This window comes from Pyrus communis, chromosome 2 (assembly GCF_963583255.1).
Source record: "Pyrus communis chromosome 2, drPyrComm1.1, whole genome shotgun sequence".
In the NCBI taxonomy this organism is placed as follows: domain Eukaryota; kingdom Viridiplantae; phylum Streptophyta; class Magnoliopsida; order Rosales; family Rosaceae; genus Pyrus; species Pyrus communis.
In genome coordinates, this window is record NC_084804.1 from 14,017,406 (window position 1) to 14,039,545 (window position 22,140).

At 35.6% G+C, this 22,140-nt stretch overlaps 4 protein-coding genes across 4 annotated transcripts; 1 reads left to right on the forward strand and 3 right to left on the reverse strand.

Annotated features, from left to right (window-relative positions):
* Positions 1–1,734: 1,734 nt before the first annotated feature.
* Positions 1,735–2,611, reverse strand: LOC137726977 (uncharacterized). The gene is made up of 2 exons (XM_068465926.1): positions 2,492–2,611; positions 1,735–2,386 (listed from the first exon to the last, which is right to left on the reverse strand). The coding sequence occupies exon 2, from the start codon at positions 2,338–2,340 to the stop codon at positions 1,822–1,824; it is 519 nt and encodes a 172-aa protein (XP_068322027.1). The 5' UTR covers positions 2,341–2,386; positions 2,492–2,611; the 3' UTR covers positions 1,735–1,821.
* An 8,691-nt stretch (positions 2,612–11,302) lies between these two features.
* LOC137726099 (protein FAR1-RELATED SEQUENCE 7-like) lies at positions 11,303–13,122 on the reverse strand. Its single transcript, XM_068464969.1, has 3 exons — positions 13,045–13,122; positions 11,706–12,222; positions 11,303–11,529 (listed from the first exon to the last, which is right to left on the reverse strand). Exons 2-3 carry the CDS (start codon positions 12,219–12,221, stop codon positions 11,335–11,337), a joined length of 711 nt encoding a protein of 236 aa, XP_068321070.1. The 5' UTR covers position 12,222; positions 13,045–13,122; the 3' UTR covers positions 11,303–11,334.
* Positions 13,123–13,218: 96 nt separating this feature from the next.
* On the forward strand, positions 13,219–16,204 carry LOC137726098 (uncharacterized). Its single transcript, XM_068464968.1, has 6 exons — positions 13,219–13,447; positions 14,228–14,379; positions 14,572–14,681; positions 14,777–14,862; positions 15,550–15,654; positions 15,770–16,204. Exons 1-6 carry the CDS (start codon positions 13,338–13,340, stop codon positions 15,924–15,926), a joined length of 720 nt encoding a protein of 239 aa, XP_068321069.1. The 5' UTR covers positions 13,219–13,337; the 3' UTR covers positions 15,927–16,204.
* A 408-nt stretch (positions 16,205–16,612) lies between these two features.
* LOC137726662 (2-isopropylmalate synthase A-like) lies at positions 16,613–20,351 on the reverse strand. Its single transcript, XM_068465598.1, has 9 exons — positions 19,628–20,351; positions 18,567–18,780; positions 18,393–18,473; positions 18,133–18,225; positions 17,944–18,030; positions 17,725–17,825; positions 17,609–17,642; positions 17,417–17,491; positions 16,613–17,338 (listed from the first exon to the last, which is right to left on the reverse strand). Exons 1-9 carry the CDS (start codon positions 20,314–20,316, stop codon positions 17,288–17,290), a joined length of 1,425 nt encoding a protein of 474 aa, XP_068321699.1. The 5' UTR covers positions 20,317–20,351; the 3' UTR covers positions 16,613–17,287.
* Positions 20,352–22,140: the final 1,789 nt, after the last annotated feature.

Consider the following 22,140-nt stretch of genomic DNA (forward strand, 5'->3'; position numbering starts at 1 on the left):
TTCTTTCTCTCTATCATCAGTCGTGCCCTCTTATTCTACTTGTCTCTCTCAACCTTATGTGTTTCTCCATAAAAGTGTTCCCACAAAGTCTCGAGAAACCTTACCGAAGCCCTTTCTCTTCCCTTTCGCTCCTCGTGTCCACATACCACTAGCCCAAGAGGAAGAGCGAGTTGAAGAAAAAGCAACCAATCAAATTGATTGGGAAAGATGATGGGGGAGTGGCGGCAGCATCATCAAATAATCCACCAGAATTTGCGAAACCCAGAAGAAGATGATGGGATTGGAAATGGAAATGGATGGTTGTTCGTGAAGGTGATGACGGACAAGCAAATGGAGCAGCGCCTTGGAAATAAAGAAGATGAGAGAGAGAGAGAGAGAGAGAGAGAGAGAGAGATTTATTAATTTTTAGGCATTAAAAATGATTTTTTTTTAATTTCTTAATTATAAATATTTAAGATAAAGTTTATAAATATTTTTATTTTAAAAATAAAGTATATTTAGTAATTCACCTTTATTTGTTAAGAAAATTAAATTAATGGTATATCTAGGGGTGGTTCGGTATGGGATCCCATACCGAAACCCTTGTCCCGATTCCCAAACCGAAATTTTTGGGAATCCCAAATTCAATACCAATCCCAAACCAAATTTTCGGGAATCCCAATTTTCGGGAATCCCGAAATAATTTTGGGATTTCGGGACAAATCGGGAATCCCGAAATGTTTTTGGGCTTTTGGACTAAAATTTGACATATTATGTTTTTGGGCTAAAATTTGACATATTATGTTTTTGGGCTAAAATTAAGTTTCAATCTACCCACTACCCATTTGTGCACAAAGTTTTTGGGCTAATGCCATCTCACCCCACATTCCAACTTTGATTCCTCCTCCACATAGTTGTAATTAAATGAAAATTTTGGCGGCGCCCATGTCTGAAAGAACAACTATATTGTGTACTCGAAAACAAAAGAAAAAAATTTGAGCTCAACTAATTGCATGCCCTGTACCCACCTTGTCCGTGTATATATATACAATATATGTATACTGATATGTTCATGCATGCATAATGGTCTTTGCTCCTTTGTTTCCTTGATTTGCCTAGGTATGCAGGAAACTAATATCCACATATTAATCACACTAGTGGCTAGGTATGCAGGAAACTAATATCCAAAGATTAATCACACTAGTGGCTAGGTATGCAGGAAACTAATATCCAAAGATTAATCACATTAGTTGAGACAACTGGAATATAGAAACAAACAAATTGAACAAACAAACATTAGTTATTTAGTTGAGACAAAGATTAATCACACTAGTGGCTACCAATACCATTAATTAAAAAATAATTCTCTTATAATTAAAAAATAATATATATATATATATAATATTTATTTCTATTCGGTATGGGAATACCGAAAAAACGGAGATGTAATCCCGAATCCCATACCGAAAATTTCGGTTTGGTTCGGGATGACATACCGAAATTTTCGGGAATTTTGGTTTGGGATTTTTTTGGTTTGGGATCGGGATTTTTTCGGTTTGGTTTGGGATTTTTGGGATTTTTTTCCAGCCCTAGGTATATCTAGTATTATATCTTTTTTGGTCATTTCACATAATTACAGCTGTTTTACATAAAAATTTACCAAACATTATCGTACCTTCTTTTTTTTTTTTTTTCCAAAAACACTTTTATAAAAAGGTTTACCAAATACTATACTGCTTTATTTCACAATTGCTTATTCCCATAACAGAGTAAAAGCAATTTTTTTTCTTCTTAAAACATGGTAATACCAAACCAGCCCTTACATAAATATGTATTCAGCAGCTAGTGAAGAAAAGCATAAACCACAGTAGAAATATAAACCAAAAGAGCCGTCGTGACCAAAACAACAAGCGCCGCTACAGCATGGACGGAGGATTTGCTGCCACACGAAAGCATCCCGAGCCTGATCTGAATCATATTCACCATCGACAGCACCAGAAACACGCAACCCATGACCGACCCGAAAGCCGACCCCAACATCCCGAATCTCAACACCTTCAGATTGATGTTGGCATGCAACGCCTCCTTGACATCCTTGCTGTTGAGCAGGTTGATCGCCAGCTTCAGTCCCTGCGCCACCAGCGATGAGAACAGGAAGAAGCTGAAGGAGACAACCTCGAACACCAGCAGCTCCTTCGCCACGTTGATCCCGGCGTCGCAGGATGTCCGGTTCTCGAGGCTCCTCTGTCCCGGAGTCGCGAAAGAAAGCCCCACAAAGACGGCCATGGTGAAGAGTGAGTTCACGTTGACCAGGCCGTCCAGGGCCATAACGTGAACGCTTGTTGTCGACGATGACGACATCACTCTCCGGCCGTCTTGGGTGTTGCGCTCTTTTGGGTAGTCGGATCTGGGAATCAAGAGAAAAAAACACAAAAAGAATAATTTTTCACTTTCAGATGTCAATTTCTGAAGCTAAATCTTGAGACAGAGAGAGAGAGGTTGTATGTCGTACTTCGAGATTGTAATGATGCTTATTGGGTTTATGTATTTCTTTATTTTCTTGCTAATGTTGTTGCTTGTAGTGGTTTCTGTTTGTTTCCTGAGAAGATGGAAGGAAAGGAGAGGAAAGAGGGAAGGGCAAGGGGGTTTCTGTTTGTTTCCTGAGAAGATGGAAGGAAAGGAGAGGGAAGGGCAAGGGGGAACAAAGGAAGTAGCTTTTGCTTTTTGTTATTGGATTTTGGATTTTCTCTTGAGCGAGGTTGGCTCCTTAAAAAGACTGAGGAGGTTTTTTATTTTATTTTTAAAGACACCTTGTGATCGATTACCTTTAGTTTATTGAAATCGTTCGTATTATAAACAACTTTGCAAAAATTAAAAGATCAATAGAAGTTCATCATATCTATGGTGAAAAGAATTTTGTTGCTGATGAATTTGGCTCGTTTGGGTTTGTCATGTAGTTTGAGTTCAGTCTTTTTTTAGCAAACTCCTCCTTCTTGTCATATGTTGTTAGTTGCAAATATAGTTTGGGTCTCGTGACCTCATTATATTCTTATATAATCTTCATTTTCTTTCGGCATTATTGTGACATCCCACATCGCCCAGGGTAGTGATCTTTAAATGTATATTCTCATCCTTACCTAGCACGAGGCCTTTTGGGAGCTCACTGGTTTCGGGTTCTGTAGGAACTCCGAAGTTAAGCGAGAGTGAGGCTAGAGCAATCCCATGATGGGTGACCCACTGGGAAGTTGCTCGTGAGTTCCCAAAAACAAAACCGTGAGGGAATGGTAAGCCCAAAGCGGACAATATCGTGTTAAGGTGGTGGAGCGGGCCCGGGAAGTGATCCGCCCCGGGCCGGGATGTGACAATTATGCCCCGTTGTCAACCAAAAAAAAAAAACAATAGAAAATAAAGTCCTCTAGTCAATTATTGTAGCTAATGGACAGATGGTTTTGTAATTCTTTTACTAGATTCTTTCATATGTTTTTATACAATTTGATGACTAAAAGATCTCGTAGTTTATTGATTTTTTTAGAGATGACATTTACAAAATGTTTTATAACATGAACGTTTCTGATCATAAGAGCATAAAATCCCATATATCGGCAATTAAAGAGAAACTCCTTGTTCATTGAGGAGCCAAACTAATCTCTTTTCTCTTGAATCCAAAGATTTTTTTTAAGGATAATAATTGCATGGCTCTAAAAGATGCTAAGCGCTAGTCGAGTGGTGAAGTAGGACCTAACGTTTAAATGACTTGACAAACTAAACATATTAAGTAAATTTATTATTTATCATATAAATAAGTAACTATATACACTTATATTCTCCTTAGCTTTTAATTGATAAAAGGTGTTTGTTAAAAATAAAAAAAAAATTGATAAAAGGTGTGCTATTATTAATATATAGTATAGACATAGCCAAAACAAAGTAAAAAAGTACAGATATTATTGGTGAGAGACAGTGGTGTCTTACAAACAGACAATAATAATAATAAAAATGAAAAGTCACTTGCTGATTAAAATAAAAGAAAACGAAAAGTGATGACAAAAAGTTTGAATGAAAAACCGAAACAGGCAACCTTTGGCGAAACGACAACATGTAGACAAGCCATCTTCTTCTTCGAAGGTTTGCATAAAAAAAAAATAAAAAAAATAAAAAATAAAAAATAAAAAATTCAGATTCCGCACTCTATAGATTCCCTCCTACCGTACCTGACTCAGCCCAAGGAGCCGCTTAACAAGCTTTCCGATTTTCAGACCGATCGGGGATTGTCGCAGCGGCAACTTACGGCCTATTGCCTAGGGGCTGGCTATGCTGCTTCTCAGAACACCGAATACTTCATTTTTTTTTATGGGAATAAACTCACTTCTCCACTTGCAAATAACATATCTTAATCGTAAAAGTTTCATAATTGTAACCATTCAGTCTTTTAATCTTCATTTGAAAATCATCTTTATAAAAATCATTCGAATTAGATATCTTTTAGTCATCCAAATATATCAATAAATCAACGGTGTTGATAACAAGTAACATATTTATAATGAATCGTTGATTTTTTTTCATACATTTAGATGACTAAACGATATCCGATTTGAATTATTTTTTATATGGATGATCTTCAAATGAAGATTAGAAGATTGAAAGGTTTAGTTATGAAACATTTAAGATGAAGATACTTTATAAGTAAGTGAGAGAATGAGCTCATCCGTTTATAAAAGGAATGCATACATTTTTCTTTTTTAATACAAAAAGTATTCCACCTCACATTGGTAACATGTTGATTTATTTCATCATGAGACTTTAGCATCTATAAAATGGAATCATATTTTTTGGTATTTATTAACCCAAATCAGAGCTATTGACTGAAAAAAATACATTTGTAAAAGTTCCAACTTGAATGGAGAATCCAAATCTTTATTGAACCAACATTTTGGGGTTTGTTATTGGATTTTTGTTGTAACTTTTTGGATGGTTTTAAAGTTGTGAGATTTTTATAACAAAAGTAAAAGGGTAATGTTAAAGAGATAGAATTTTGAAAATTAAAAGACATAAAAATTGATTGGTTTATCTCATTTTTATTGATGATATATTATTTAATTTGTAAATTTTATCTCTAAATTTTATCTTTTTATTATTTAAAATAAAAATGAATGTGGTGAGGTTGTGAGGGACTAAAGGCATTTAAAAGAATTGACCCAAAAAAAGGAAAAAAGAAAAAAAAAAAGAAGGGGGTATTTAAAAGGATGCGGATCAATGTCCTTTTCTTATTTAAAGTAGGAAGAAGACTTGTTGACCTCGTGATTCACGAATTCTTGATTATACTGGCAAACAGCTACCTAGAGATTTTTCAGTGTGATCGAAATATAGAATGATACATTACATATCATTATACATATAGTGGAATATATGTATTAAAAATTTAATGACTTAAAAAATACAATTTTTCACCACTTGTATAAAAACATATAGTATATCATCCGTGTTCTGGTCACAATAAAAAATTTCTCGTACCGCACACCATTGTGAAGATGTTTAAGATAATATAATATTAAGGAATTGTTATTGGCACTCCAAAATTCTCATTCTACACTCCAAACTTTCTATAATTAGAAAGAAAAATATACTTATGAGAAGTGTAGAATGAGATTTTTGGAGTGTCAATAATACTTCTCTAACATTATTGTATAAGAAAATTATAACAAGAACTTATATAAAAAGTGTTTATCTTAAACGTCTATTATATGGAGCATGTTTGACACTTTTTTATACGATCCGTTAACCTGGCAAGAAATAATATGAAAATAAGGACTTTTTGGTCAACCTAATAATGAGTCAAGTACTTACCGAGTAACCCATTAAGAACTCGTTAACAAGTTGGATCATTTATCGGATCACCTGTTAAGAATCTGATAAGATATTGTTTACTAGATCTAGACATTAGACATGACAATTTCTAGCATGACCCGTTAATCCAACAAGAAATATACATGATCTGTTAACGAAAGGGGTCGTTAATGGGTCACCTGTTAAGATAACATATTTGACACAATCCATTAAAATAACGGGTATATGACACGAAAATGACACAAACACGACTCATTTGCCAAGCCTAATATGAAGTACATCCTACTGCAAATCTAACTTTTGTTGATCTTTATATAAAATGTGTGACTCAATTTCACATAAACGTATGTGTGACAAAATAACACTGCTCTATTAGCGTGATCACCATGTAAGGATGTGGTCGTAGGAGCAATGTTGTATATATCTATTCTGAAATTGACTTAACTCATCATTTTGATCATTCAATTTGAAAATCAGTCAATGTCGTTCTTGAAATTTACTACCGCATATCAATGTGATCCTTGCCATTTGATTATATCAAATTTTCTGTCAATTTAATAATGTGGTAAAGATGGAGTCCGCACAACCAATGATTAGGCAGCATGTGGATCATATGGAAAAAATTAATTTTTTGAAATTTAAAAAAATCTTTAGAAACTAACAAAATAATTTAGAAATTAAATAAAACCACAAAAGAAAGCACAAGTCTCTCAATGCAAATTACAAAATCTAAAACAAAGATTGAAACAGCAACACCAACATATATCGGATTCATCTCTTTGATATAAGAAGCAATTCAGCACAGCATCCTTTAGCTATATTTGGGAAAATCAAAGCTGATAACCTAAACGTGCTAATAATCAAACTAGGCAAAGGAAGCAGCAAACAGAGCCTGGAGACTGTGCCTTTTTTTTTTTTTTTTTTTTTTTTTTTAATTTCAAATATTGACTGTGTGGACTCCATGTTTGTTATATCATCAAATTAACAGAAAATTTGGCGAAATCAAACGGTAAGGACCACATTAATGTGTGGTAGTAAATTTCAAAAACGACACTGATTGATTTTTAAATTAAGGACCAAAATAATAAGTTATATTTATTTTAGATATGTAATAAAAACCCGAAAAAAAATGACTAGAACCTTTAATAGGCTCAAGGTTCTAAACAACCCTAGGTGCTAGTTGGGCAACGTGTTGGAGCCTAGCGCCTAAGTGGCTAGGCGGATTTAAGAAATTTATTATATATCATATAAATAAGTGTCTATTTATACTAAAAAACACATAACTGTATTGGAATACATAAATTGCAAAATAAAATGACATATAAATTACAAAGTATTAGAACATATAGAAAACATGGGAAATAAACATATAATGAGTGTTCATCCAAATATTTAAAAAGTCTTTTACATTTTATCGAAAATATAAAATGCAAAATGAAAGTTATCAATTTTTTGTTTAAGTGATAGGTGTGACCTAGGTAGGTCTAGATGGTCTAGGCAGATGCTTAGTTGGGCTAGGCTAACGCTTAAGCAGATTTAAGTGTCATTTCTTAAGGACTAATCGAGACGGTCGTCAGCCGCCTAGTGCCTCCTAGAAGAGTGAACAAGCTATTTTGATATTCTGATTACATCTGATGCACCAAAAGCATTGCTCACAAAATTAAAATGACTGAAAATTAGAAGCCATGTTATTTTTGGTCAATAAGATTTCCAAGGAGTAGAGCCTTAATTATGGTTGTTGAAAGTTAACAGAGTAGACCTTGATTAAGGTCGTTGAAAGTTAACATCAGCCTAGGGTTGTTGAAATTTAACATCAGCCTAGGGTTGTTGAAAGTTAACATCAGCCTAGGACGTTCAACTAATAGTCTTGGCCACGTGTGATTCACAATACGCCATTGAAAACGTTTAAGATAAACTTGTCATTATGTAAGAAAATTAAAACATAAAATTTATATAAATCGCCTTGACCTAAAAGTCCATTATATGGAGTCCATTCTAACTTATTATTTTTTAACAAATGATATTATCTACATTAAGAGAAAAAGAGTTAAGTATAGCCTCACAATGAACTAGCAATAATGTGGTTCAAACTCGCTTTTAGCGAGAATCGAACCTAAGACTTCTCACTTACAAGTGATAAGAAATACTACCAGACCGTAGTACTAAGTAGCTTCTAACTCATCATTTTGGTCATTCAATTTAAATTAATCAATGTTCTTCCTAAAGCTCAAGGGAAAATTTTATAGGATGACAATAAGACCAACAATGTTTTATGGCACGAAATGTTGGGCCGTGAAGCATCAACACGTACATAAAATGAGAGTAGTGGAGATGATAATGCTTTGTTGTATGTGGGCACACGAGAAAGATGAGAGAAAATTGGTTACGGTGGTTTGGGCATGTGAAATAAAGGCCTACAAACACTCCGGTTAGAAGATGCAATTACGAGATAAAGGTTCAGGGCCAAAGGGATAGAGAAAGACCTAGGAAATATTTGGAAGAGACTCTAAGAAAAGACTTGGAGTATTTGGATATAACGGAAGATATGGCACAAAACCTGGTGCAATGACGTTCTAGAATTCCTACAGCCGACCCCACTTAATGGGAAAAAACTTTGTTGTTGTTGTAATGTCATTCCTAAAATTTATTAGTCATAAGCTATGGCTTGAAATTGCAGGGGCCCACCTGCGAGGCTAGGGTGAACTCAACAGTTAGCCCCCATTCGAATTACGTTAGGGGGTCTTTTGCTTGGAGGCAAATTGTCTATCCTCCTGTTTGAGTGCCATTCTCATCCCCTCCTATTTGTGCTGTCACGGTTAAACCACGTTAATATTTTATATTCCTATTACTTTTTGTCTTATTATCTTTATAAAAATATCAATATAAAATATTAACATAACTTAAACATGACCGTACAAAATAAAAAGGAATAAAAATGACACTCAAACATGAGAGCAAACAATCTACCGCCCTTTTGCTTTGCTAGATCTAGAGAGATACTACGTATACATCCCAGATTCGATGCCGCAGCCATTTCGTACACTGGTCCTACCAAAAATTCTCATCCTTACTTTACTGTTATTTATCATTTTATTATTTTGGACGACGAAGACCCCGGTCACCACATATTAATGTGGTCCTTTCGTTTGACCTTGTTAAATTTTCTTATATTGATGACTTAACAAACAAGGAGTTCACACGGTAATAATTAGACGCCACGTGGAACTAAAATAATTTAGAAATTAAATAAACCTAAAAAGGAAAACACAAGTGTCTCGATGCAAATGAAAAAAAATCTAAAACAAAGACTGAAACAACAACATATATCGGATTCATCTGACCGATATAAGAAGCAATTCAGTACAGCATTATATTTGGGAAAATCAAAGCTAATAACCTAAACGTGCTAATAATAAACTAGGCAAAGGAAGCAGCCAACAGGGTCTGCAGGCTTTTCCTGGCTTTTAAAATTTCAGAAAGTGATTGTGTGGACTCCGGGTTTGCTACGTAATCAAATTAACATAAAATTTGACAAAATCAAACGGCAAGGATCGTATAGATATGCGGCAATAAATTTCAGGAACGACATTAATTGATTTTCAAATTGAAAGACCAAAATGATGAATTAAGTTAGTTTCAAAGATCATTTGTAATAAAAACTCCAAAAAGAAAAGGAGTACAAACCTTTAATCGGCTACAGTTTGATAATTTGATTACATCTGATGCAACAAAAGCATTACTCACAAAATTTAAATGACTGGAAATTAGAAGCCATATTCGCCTTAATTAACGTTGTTGAAAGTTAAGCCATACACAATAATAAAAGTTCACATATAGTGTTAAACTCTGATTAGCAGGTTATTAACATTCCAAATGAAGGAGCCGGGCACTTTTCTTCAAGTTATTCAGTAGCTAAAATGTACGGAATACCAATGTAGTTATGCAAGCACGAGATTTCCGGTGGCTGGAGGTACAACCGTTCTCTTTCACAGGGGCGTTGGCGTCAACATTGGCTATTGGAATTGAAGGAACTACAGGACCATATGAGTTCTCTCATCATGATATCTTCGTTTCGCTAAGCTAAAGCTAAGGCTTGGCTCCTCAAGACTGAGGAGTTCCTCCTCAATTCACAGCAGTTGATTTACAAATTTTCGTGTTTATAATATAAATCTCTATAAAGGTCATCTCTAAAAAACTCAATTAGAATTAAGACTGTTTAGTCAATCAATTGTAACAAATAGATAAATGATTCGTGATTCTTTTACCAAATTTCATATTTAATCGATTTTTTTTTTTTTTTTTTTGCAGAGATGATCATTACAAAGAGCGATTTATAATATAAGCAGTTCCGATCATAAACATAAAGTTCCGTAAATCGGTTACATACGAATTGAGGAGCCAAGTTAATTTTGGGAGAGAAGAAGCTTCTATACCGTCTTTTCTAGCCAAATAGCGAGCAGTCACTCAGCAACGAACCCGTGTCTTCTACACGAAAAGACAATGTCCTGACCACTGGATGAAAGGGACGAAAAAGCCATTCCTCATATACCTCAGCTCCGAGAATAGAAGTGGTTCGTCTTTTTTCTATACACAATTCAAGATTTCGTTTGTGTTGATGTTGTCAATTTTTGATGTGAATTTGGCAGGTCATCCCCCTCCCCCTTCTACGATCATAAAGTCCCCGGATCCCTTTCTTTGTCCTTAGAAATTGGACACACTGTCAAACCCTTAAAACGAAAAAGTCCAGACTTTTGTTACCGGTTAGGATACTGGTGGTGGTGGTAGTGGTGGTGCACACATTGAGGTCATTTCTCATACTGGCCAACGAGAGAAGGATTCAAGATAAAGGAAAAAGCAGCTCTTATTTTCATAATATCGACGTCCCAACGGAAAAATCAGTTACCACCCCAACTATAAAAACACAAGAACATTTTTTTGTACTTGGTGTCAAACTGTGATTAGCAGGTAAGTAGAAATTGTGCATCCAAGGGAATGAACGAAGTATCTCCCTTCAAGTTATTCAGGACTTTCAGTGACCATACCAGGCTTCGGCTATGCAAGGCCTCATACGGTTCAGCCATTCAACCAATTCCAATGCTGACACCGATGTCTGCACCTGTGTGAAAGAGAATGGCATCTGCGGGCACCAGGAACCTCGTCCTTGCATAACTGCATCTCGCTTTCATACCTTTGAGCTACTGAATAACAGGTCAGCATCACAACATACTAAAGCTGGAGGTCATCCCACATTACCGGAGGGAGCTTTTCTATTTAACCAATGAAAAATGTATATAAAATGATACAGAACCTCGCAATTAGCAGTAAGGCTACCATCTCTTATTTCATCTACTAGACTGTCTAAAAAGCCTAGCAAATCCGGCCATTTTAATTAGCATAGTAGGGGATATGATATAAGTTATACTGTTATAACTAAGAATGTTAATGATATAAGTTATACTGTTATAACTAAGAATGTTAATGATATAAGTTATACTGTTATAACTAAGAATGTTATAATTTCTCTCGATCCTTGTCTTCAATCTCTTTTACATTCTTAACTATATTTTGAACACTTTTAGTAAGGCGGTCTCCGTGTTGGTCTACCTCTTTCAGAACCATTTCAAGTGTTTTTCTGCACTCTGCTAACTGTTGGTTCGACCGATAAAGCTCTGCAGATAGCTCACGAATTTTCTTGTCTTTCTCATCCTGCAAGCACATGATATCTGTTATTATATAAATGTATCATATCGGAGAACACAGAAGTTCGAAATCAATCAAAGGTCTATTTGTTACACTACGATTTCAGAAGCTCCCCGTGAAATATGATTCATAAATTCATTCATGTATTAAAAAACTCTCACTTTTTTTGTTAAAGCAACTACCTGTGATGGAGCCGGAATGGTGACTTTCTTGCCCCTAGAAATCCACATAGGATGACAATGTCTTATTTCAAGCTTTGTAACAACCCACTTCCCGGACTTCTCTTTCCTCGCCATAATCATTGCCTTGCAGCCCTCCCTAGTTTCCTCCCTCGACCTCCTTACTTCACCCCTTTTTGACTTCTTATTGTCACGAAAACCTTCTTTGTTACAAAGAAACTTACGACTGTTAATGGATCCATCACGATTTGAACGATGGAAGTTACCAACACGGATTCTAAAACCCACACGCGTGGCATATGCATCATAGTATTCCTTGACAGCCTCTTCGGAGTCAAACTCCATTCCAACATAAGGTTCCAGGATACCATTTACTTCATTTTCAATCAACTCTGTCCCATTGTTTGAATCTAGCATTTCTGCACTTTCAGTATTCGGAACATCCCTTTCAACTGAACTCTCCACAACCGGCTTGTTCAAATCCGCTTCAGACTCCATTGGAGTAGGATCTGCAGTCATTCTGTAATTCTCAAATGCATAAGCTGTGAAGTTCACAATATCACACGAATATATACTATATTCACAGAACCAATGAAAGTTAATGGATGTGATGCACGTTCGCAATGCAAAATCAAAGCAACAAACCACAGGGAAATTGAAATGGAAAATTCCACAAGCGAAAAAGAGAAATGAACACAAAAAATTAAATTCATCATCTGCACAAGTATCCATTGATAGGGAATAAGTGTTCCTCACGCATTGCATCCTCCCAAAAACTTATACACGCGAGTGTCGGTTTTTGCTAGTCATATGATAGGCAATAACTCCACTCATTCGGACATATGAAACTGAAAACGAATGTGTTGGGGTCATTCGAATGCAGATAAGTTATACACAAACCCACCCAGTTTCTTTTCGAAGGTGCGATTTTCATGAATTTCAATTTGCACCAATCATAATTCTAAATCACAATGCAGATGATTCAGGCTTCTGCCAAGATTAAAACTTTAACATCCGATGAATCGAAAGCCAACAAATTTAGGTGGAAGAAAAAGGGTCCAAAAGACTAACCCCCCAAAATTAACAGCATCACATACAAGCAATCCAAACCCAGAAAATCAGATATTAAAAATTGCAGAAATTTTACTAATTTTCCCAATAAATATTCGAGTAGAGGCTAACACTGCAACACAAGCTTTAATTTAATCCAATTTTCTGCATATCCCCAGCCCACAAATAATCCAAAACGAAAGGCCTTTAATCTCAATTGTCATTTTTAATCGAACAAATTAGTATTTTTAGTTAAATAAGCTCAATTATCAAAACCCAGATGAAAACTTACATGCTTCCATTCACGCTCGTCTCTAACCTTTTGCCTCTGAAGAAATTTGAGACGCTCCGGTTTCTCTTGATCTACAAACATATTTTGACGGCTCTGATTTAACGGTGTGGGACCCACCTCCTGCTTATCAGTTAGGACCTCAGTTTGAATACTGCGGCCCAACTTTGGCCGGGCCCAAAATAAAGTGTGAAATTTTGAATAAACCCATCAACGTTCCAGCGCTCTGCTAGGGTTTTAGGCACTCCGCCATAGTCGCAAAAACCCCAGCTCCGGTTTGATTTGGGGCGCGCTCAATGGAGGGGCTGAGCGTTTCGGATACCAATTTGGTGGTGTATTTGCATCCGTCGACGAGCGATAATGTCCACAAAGCAATCCTGCGCGAGCTCAGCTCGATGCTTTTGAGGTACCTTCTCAGCAACCCTTTCTTTAATTTTTCAAAATTTTGATTTTTTTTAAGGATTTGGAAGCTTGGTACTGTTTGTATGATTGGTTTCGATGTTGCTCGCGTAAGTATTATTCGTAGTGGTTCTTCCTTTTTTTGTGTTGGCTGAGTCAGTTGTGTTGAATTTAGAAAAAAAAGCATGAGCTTTTTGGAGACTCTGTTTGTGAAATACCGGGTTACTCGTTCGGTGTTTCGAAGAGAAGCAGATGTTTGCCACCCATTTTGTTGTAACTTCTGAATGTTCCCACAATGTTTGCCGTTGTTTGGACTCTGCCTTGCAACAAACAAGTAATTTGCTAAAGAAAGAGTATGATTGAGAGCTAATTCATTGGAGTCGGTTGAGTTAAAGTTCCCAATAAAAACATGACCTTTTTGGAGACTATGATTAAAAGTACCAATTATTTATTTGGAATTTCGAACAGAAACAGACTTTGTTCCCCCATTGTGTGTATTTTCTGAAATGTTCCAACAATACCTTGCAACAAACAAATAATTTGCTTAAGAAAGAGTACAAATGAAAGCTGATTTATCAGAGATTCAGAGTTAAGAATGATATCTTCATACATTGTTTTCGGATTTGTTTTTTTACTGTAACCCTCCAAATTCAACAGTTGGCTTGGTCTGTATTGGTCAAGTGTTGAGGGTGTTTGTGGCTCTCGTTGGAATAATATTCTGTTTCACGTGTTTGTGATGTCTTAGCAACTTGGGAATTTAATTTTCTGTCTCTGGTTTCCCATGCAGGTACAATGATATATTTGAGGGTATTGTATTGGCTTATGAATTCAACATCTTAGATAAGGAAGCAAAGATTCTTCCCGGTGTTCATCCTTATTTTACTGTCAGGCTAAAAGCAAAGTTATTACTTTATTCTCCAAAGCCCGATATGCTTGTAGGTAGTATTCTTGTTCTGCATTAACTAATAAAGTAACACACATACAAATTTTATCCCTTTCAAGGATATTATGCTCAAAATTTGATTTATTTTGTTATGAATTAAAAATTCATTCTGTATCAAATGATACACTTGCATTTGTATCCAGTAATGTTGATCCTGCTGTTTGATTTGTGATGTTCTGCCACTGCAGAAGGAAAGGTTGTGAAAGTCAAACAAGAATCAATTCATGTCATTATTCTTGGCTTCTCATCTGCCGTCATAACAGACAAAGATATTCGCGAAGAATTTCGATATAAATCTGTAAGAGTCTTCTTCATCATTGTGTTTCAATGTTGTTATCCTTAATCTTTCCAATAGTAATTCATCTTCCTTCTGGTGTACCAATCTTCTCTTAGAAACATGGCAAGCAATTATTTGTTAGCAGATCCCACAAGCGGCATGTAATTAAAGTTGGGACCATGATACGACTATTAGTCAAAAGGTGACCTTTGATTATAATTACCTTTTTATGATTTGAAAGAAAACTGATATTTGGTAGGAGCAATGCTGAAGAGACTGCATTTTTGAACCGCATGAGTAATCAACGTCACGTGGCACTGGCAGGTGTTCAATCAGTTACCAACTGGTCATAATGGTTGATGTCATAAGTTAACCCCACCTGACACAGAATGTGGTCTGAAAATATGGTCACTCTAGCATTGCTTTTAGTGGTATACTCTTTTCTTTATTTTACCGTGGAATGCTGTTTTCGTTCTTTTAGGCATCCTCCTTCCCAAACCCACCCTCCCTCCTCCCTTACCTTGTCAATTAATGTGGATTTCGGTTTTAAAGCCAAGTTGTAACACATTCTAAACTGTACTCCAAAAAGTCACAACTCACAATCATTTTCGAGATTTGTGAATTAGATGCTTGAGTCATGAAATAGTGACGATGGAGAGGTAGGATGCATGCTTAAGTGTTCATATTGTGGGGATTCTGCATATCTTGTGAACTAAAAAAAATCTAGTTGACTATACTTCTGTGCAGTATATACGTGGTTCGGTACTCATTTTGTTACATTGTAGCTTCGCAACTAAGTGACACATTTGATTTTTATTGTACTTCGTTTTTCAAAAAGTGTTTGTTACTTGTGTGCTTCCATAACATTGCATTTGCATTACGCTTGCAGTGTGGATGAGGAAACACTGTACATTTATGGTTCCTTGCTTCCGGCTCACACAGGAAACATTCTCTGGTTGGATAAACAAATGGAAGATACTTCACTAACGGATGGGTATTTCTCTGACCTTGGATTTAACTTGAAAGAGTTTGTATTTAAAAGTATAAAATCCATTTTGGAAAAGAAAAAAAGGTAGATTCTGCATTGTAATTGTTGAAAAATTTTGCAGGAGTGCTAAGAGGAGGAAGGGAAACGATGGAGAATCAGTTCTGCAAGAGCCTAGTAGAACCAGTGCCGAAGCAGTTTCAGTCAATAATGACCATCATGTCAAGAAGTCAAAGAAACACAAAACACGTGAAGAGTCATGTTTTCAGGTGATATTTTGATTACCAGTGGAATCGGTGTTATGTTTCTGAACTAGGCAAAGGCATGTGAGCTAAGTAGTTGATCCAGATAGAGGAGGCAGGGTCGCGTGCAAGTAAATTACTCCAATTATTGGATGACAAAAAACACTGGTACAAACTCTTGGATGACAAAAAACATCTTGGTATTTAGGTTTTAGAACTTTGAAAGTGTGTTGTATAATGTTTTTGTAGATCATGATGAATCATCAATCTCTGAGGTTATGTATTTTCAAGCAATACATGAAATCGGTTCCTGAGTTTGTCATTTGTTTGGCGAGTCCTGTATATGAGACTATTTTCAAGCACGAGAAATAGCTCGTCGAGCTGTTGGAGCTCTTGATCCATTTATTTTTGTTCTCTAACTCAAGCTTGGCATGGACGAAATTGAGGCTCTTTGCTCTTTTTATGAACTGTACCTCAACTTTGACTGGTGGATGCTTGTTTCTTGGATGGGTGACTGCCACTGCCAGTAACATTTGTTGAAGAGAAACATCAAAAACCCTTATCAAATCCAAAGCCTAAACTAAAGCGAAAGGTGCGAGTAAGTGGTCTTTTACCACTGTGGTGGAAATGAGTTGAGCTCTTGCATAGCGACGTGTGTTTGAACCCCGTGGGTAATCTAACATTGAATCTGACAAAAAATTTATCGTTTTGAACAAAAAAAAAAAAAAAAAAAAAAGAAAAGAAAAGAAATAAGTGCATTAATGTTATGCCATGGCATAGAAGAACATTAGATTTACATGGCCACCGTTTTTGAGATGGAATGAAATTTTATTAACAACGATCGAGAACTTATATAGAATAGGCATGTTAAACGTGATCCCAATAGCAAACCTTACTTAGGAAAAAAAATCAATCGGAAATCCAAAAACACCACAAGTCTACAATTAAAAATTCAAATAATTAAAATACAATTCTTGAGCCACAAATGATTTTAATTCAACCAACATGAAAGATAACACTCATGAGGATTGAACCTTGTAATAACCACCGTGAAGGCATCATGAGGAAAGTACCGCACCACCCTCTTATGATCTTGAAATTATCAGCAAAGAAGCCCAGTTATGACTCATCTTCAATAAAGGTTTAGCTTTCTACTAATAATCTCTTTTCAAGTGTACAAGCCACAAAAAAGCGCGCACACAACACTCATCGACTGAGTGAGAGACCGGCTACGACCATCAAGGCTCTGTTCATTAGATCGAAAGAGCAACCACAACCCCTAAATGAAAATGCTTATAAAATAATATAAGAAAAGAGGGGAAGAGAGGAAAGGGATCAAGAAGGAAAGTCTCCGAGCCCAGAATGGACAATGGAGGATTTTCTCTTTAGCGGCTAGGGAATTAATTGGCCGCCTGATAAACCAATGATTCTAGGTCCTCATTCGTAAGACTCTGCAAGGTGCAAAACCAATCAAACATAAGGACTTGACTGCAGAATTAAGATTATTTATCGACTTAATTCATTGTTACCTTCTTTGTCTCAGCCAACGACTTGAAATGTTCAAACACCTCGTGAAATTTCTTTTCGTCCAGATCATGGCCAAGCTAAATAATAATACCAAAAAAAAAAAAAAAAAAGTAATTACTGTAGAGAACTTATTTTCATCATATAATATCTCAAAGTTCAAACAAAAAAATTCAGAAATAATTTTCGATTAATACCTGCAAGAGGCGAGACTTCAAAGCATGACGGCCACTGTAGAAAAATATAATGTGAGATGTTTAAACACTAATTCATACTTATGAGGTTGACGCAAGTATTATCCTTTATTACGAACCTGTGTTTTCCTAGGACAATGCCAGTGTCATGAGAATGGACGTAGCCAATATCTTCAGCCAAAATAATTTCATAGGTGCTCTTGTTTTTAAGAACTCCATCCTAAAACACACACACACAAAGGAGATTTCTCTCTTTATATATATGTGTATGTGTATTTTATGTAATCATTTATTTATATATTTCAACTGCAAAATAAAAGTTAATATGGAAATATAACCTGGTGAATTCCACTGGCATGAGAGAAAATATTAGCTCCAACTATAGCCTTATGTGGTTGTACAGATAATCCGCTGTACTCTTCCACCTTATTAATTAGTGCATGCAAAGAGTTTTAACATTTCAGGTAAATCAGACCAACCAAACTAACCAGGTAAATTTAAGGAAACAAACGAAGAAGAAGAATTACCATCTTGCTAGTGGCTACAATATGCTTTGTATTTATTCCTGTATGAAGTCCCCCAAGCATGTCCTTACCACGAGTTTTGACGGCCATCACAAACTTTACGTATAGGAACAAACATGAAGTTGTAGTTAGACTGTTGATTTAGATCATTGATCAGATAATTGCTATTTTATTCCATCCTTTTTGTCAAAGTAAGATCTTTTCTTATAAGATAACATAATATGAGCAATAATTGTATATTGATGACAAAAATAGAGATTTACCTCCTCTAATGAAGCATTTCCAGCCCTCTCACCAATGCCATTGATCGTAACTTCAACTTGTCTGGCACCAGCATATGCTCCCTATAGTATGTAAACAATATTAAAATTCAAGAGGTACTGAGAGTGGCTGATCAATTTTGAATTCAGTACTACAAGAGTGACGCGTGCACATACAGCTATTGTATTGGCATTGGCGAGACCAAAATCGTTATGGCAATGCATGGATAGGATTACATTTTCGATCCCTATTACATTGGCTTTCAAGTCCTTAACAAATTGCTCCACTTCGCTGGGGAAATTGTAGCCAACAGTGTCTGTGAATGTTAAAGTTGTTGCTCCGGCCTTGATAGCTTCCCCATATATTCGATATAGAAACTCCTTCTCAGACCTAATTCAGATTAATTAAAAGCATATAATCAATTAGTTTTTAAGCCCGATCCTTCTTTTATACGAGGGACAGTTTACATTAAATTAGTCTAAATTATGTAAGGGGATTCAAAAGTTCGAACAAGAAGCATACTGATATAGTTGACTTTCAAAACTCAGGTCTACTCGCCCTAACTGTTAGTTTGGTGGATGGTGGACTATTATTCTTTTTATTTTTGTTTTAAATATTTGTAAAGTCAAACATAATTACATTCCGTTTGGATAAAGAAATGACGTGATTTTATTTTCTAGAATTTGTGAATTTTTTTGTTTGGTGAAATGACGGGATTTTATTTTTTAGAATTTGTGAATGTTAAAATGACGAAAAATGAACAATAGAATTGAATGCAGAATTTGTTATTTTTAAACTCTCAATCATAGAAATTGGGAAATGACACCTATTTACATGAAATTTAAACTTAGGAATTGAAGGTCTCAAATTCCAAATTTTTTTTTCCATGCGGAAATTCTAAATTTCTATGTTTATGAATCTAAACAAGGGAATTGGTGTATGTCAATTTATAAATTTTGACTTTTATTCAAATTTCAAGTTTATTTCCCTCATCCAAATAGTGTTAATGAATTTGCTCATCTGGAATTTAATCGATCGGTTTTATTCGACTAAAAAATTTATATCGAGTTCTAAGTGAAATAAGTTAAATCTCAGGGCTAAAATATTATTTTCAGTATAATGTAATGTGTAGGTATCTCTTCACATATCTTTACTTTATTAAATTAGAACCTCATGTGATAGTAAATCGGTTTCATATAAATTGTTTTTGGAAAGAACGAGATAGAGAGTTAACCACCTTCCAGCGTCTTCACAGACAAACGTAATGTCCTGAGCTCCAAGGCTTCTGGCATACCTCACCGACTCCTTCGCGAGTTCGAGAACTTGATCGGCAGTCTTGTTCAGCTTATACTTCATGTGGATTTCGCTGGTCGATATGAATATGCATAGGCGCGGGCGCGTCGCGTCCTTCACCGACTCCCATGCAGCGTCGACGTCGTCGCTACGAACGCACCTACAATATGCAGATATGACAGGCACGTAGCCGCACTCGTCAACACGGCTTCCAACCTCTTTTGCTATCAGCTTCACTGTCTCCAAATCATATTTGGACGAAGCCGGGAACCCCGCCTCTATCACATCCACTCTTAGCTTCGCCAGCTGGTGTGCAATGGCCAGCTTTTCTAGCCGAGTCATGGACGCCCCCGGAGCTTGTTCTCCGTCCCGTAGGGTCGTGTCCACGACTCGTACATAGGTTTCGTTTGGGATTCGGTTGGGAATATATTCGGGGTGAGTGAGGGATTGGGAGAGAGCGGAGCAGCGCGTGTTTGTCCTCAAGATGGCGCGTTGTTGTGAGAGAGGGAAGAGTGATGAGGGTTTGGGCAAGAGGGTGGTGGTTATGTTAGAGTTTGTGTGTTTTGGATGTCTGATTATGGAAGCTGGGGATGTGGATGAGATGAAAAGAAGATTTGCTGCTGAGAAGGCCATGATGTGTACAAAAACCAAAGCCTTCTCTCCTTTGTGTGTAGTGTGTATCTCGCAATGGCATAGTCTTGCACTTTGCCCATTTTAAAGGAATGTAATCTTACTTGGCAAAATAGTTAGTGCATTAACAAATAATAAGAGAAATTTTTCATTGACCGGAATACGAATGGTAGATCACGTGTTTTTAGATAAGTGGTTAAAAACTTTATTTTTTAAGTTAGTAACTTTTTAGCACACATATCCCACCATATATATAGTAACACATGATGTACTATACTGTGTTCCGGTCATACTGAAGGGTTATGTATTCCAGCTGTGAGTTGTCCATGGTGATGTTGCCTCGGCTGTCGACATGTTCTATTTTTGGAGGCGGATTGTCTGTCCTCTCATTTCCATACTCTCCCGATGCCGTCATGTTTGTGTGGTCACAGTTAAGCCACGTCAATATTTTATATTCTTATTACTTTTTGTTTTATTATTTCTATAAAAAAATTAATATAAAATGTTGACGTGGCTTAATCGTGACCACACATCACATGAAGGCATGAGGAAGTATGAAAATGGAAGGGTAGACAATCCACCTCTTTTATTTTTTGGGTTTAGTTTTTGTTTAATTGATTTTGTTAAAAACTAAATCATAGATACTTTAGTGGGGGACGTGGCATCCTCCGATTGGATGGGTACACCAATCGTCCATGGTGATGTGAGGTTGCCGTCACCTCAAAAAATTTCTCTAATGCATAGACTAGATTTACCAAAAAATAATAATACGAATACTAGATTTAGAAATGGAATTGTTATTGATACTTCAAAAATCTCATTCTACACTCTAAACTTTCTATATTTAGAAAGAAAAATACACTTGTGAGGAGTGTAGAATAAGATTTTTAGAGTGCAAATAACACTTCCCTTAAAAAAATAGTAAAATAATGCATGGACTCTCCAATTAATGACTTTATGATGTCAAAAGATATCTTATAATAAATGAGGTAGAGATTTAGATTATGTCGCAAAATAGGCCAGCATAATAAATTTGTACCATGTTATCTGTTAGAATTGAATTAAAATCTATTATTTACATGTCAAGAGAAATATTACTATTTTATATTATTATTAGTGTCAGTATCTAATCTATATTAAGTTGTTTATAAATTAAAGGATAATACTTGCATCTCTTATGTGGGGATGCACATATCCTTATTTGGATTATTGTATTTTGACCGAATAAAATCAATGATTGGAATCGTTCAATTTATTTATTTATTTATTTTTTTTGAATATCACTCCTACAAAAAAAATCATTCAAATTTGAGATTGTTTAATGGGAGGTTTTGATATAGATGCCTAGGTTTTAAAATTTTAAGATTAAACATTTATGCCTTTTATAGTTTTGATTAAACATTTTTCCTACAATTTAGGTGCCACATGGATTAGAAGTAGCATTTTTTATAATTTAAATTACCCAACTTGCCATTATATAAATATACCTTTTAATTCCTAGATAATACATCAAAACTCCTAAAATCTTGAGATAAATATTGTAGAATTTAATTCCAATAAAAGTCTTTCAAAATACCCATGAATGCGACTTGCCATTATATTTAATATACCTTTTAATTTGGGAAGTGTTATTGGCACTCCAAAAATCTCATTCTACACTCCTCATAAGTGTATTTTTCTTTCCAAATATAGAAAGTTTGGAGTGTAGAATGAGATTTTTGGAGTGCCAATAACAATTCCCTTTAATTTTCTTAGATAATATCTCAAAACTCCTAAAATCTTGTAGATAAATATTGTAGTAGTCAATTTTAATAAAAAGTCTTTCAA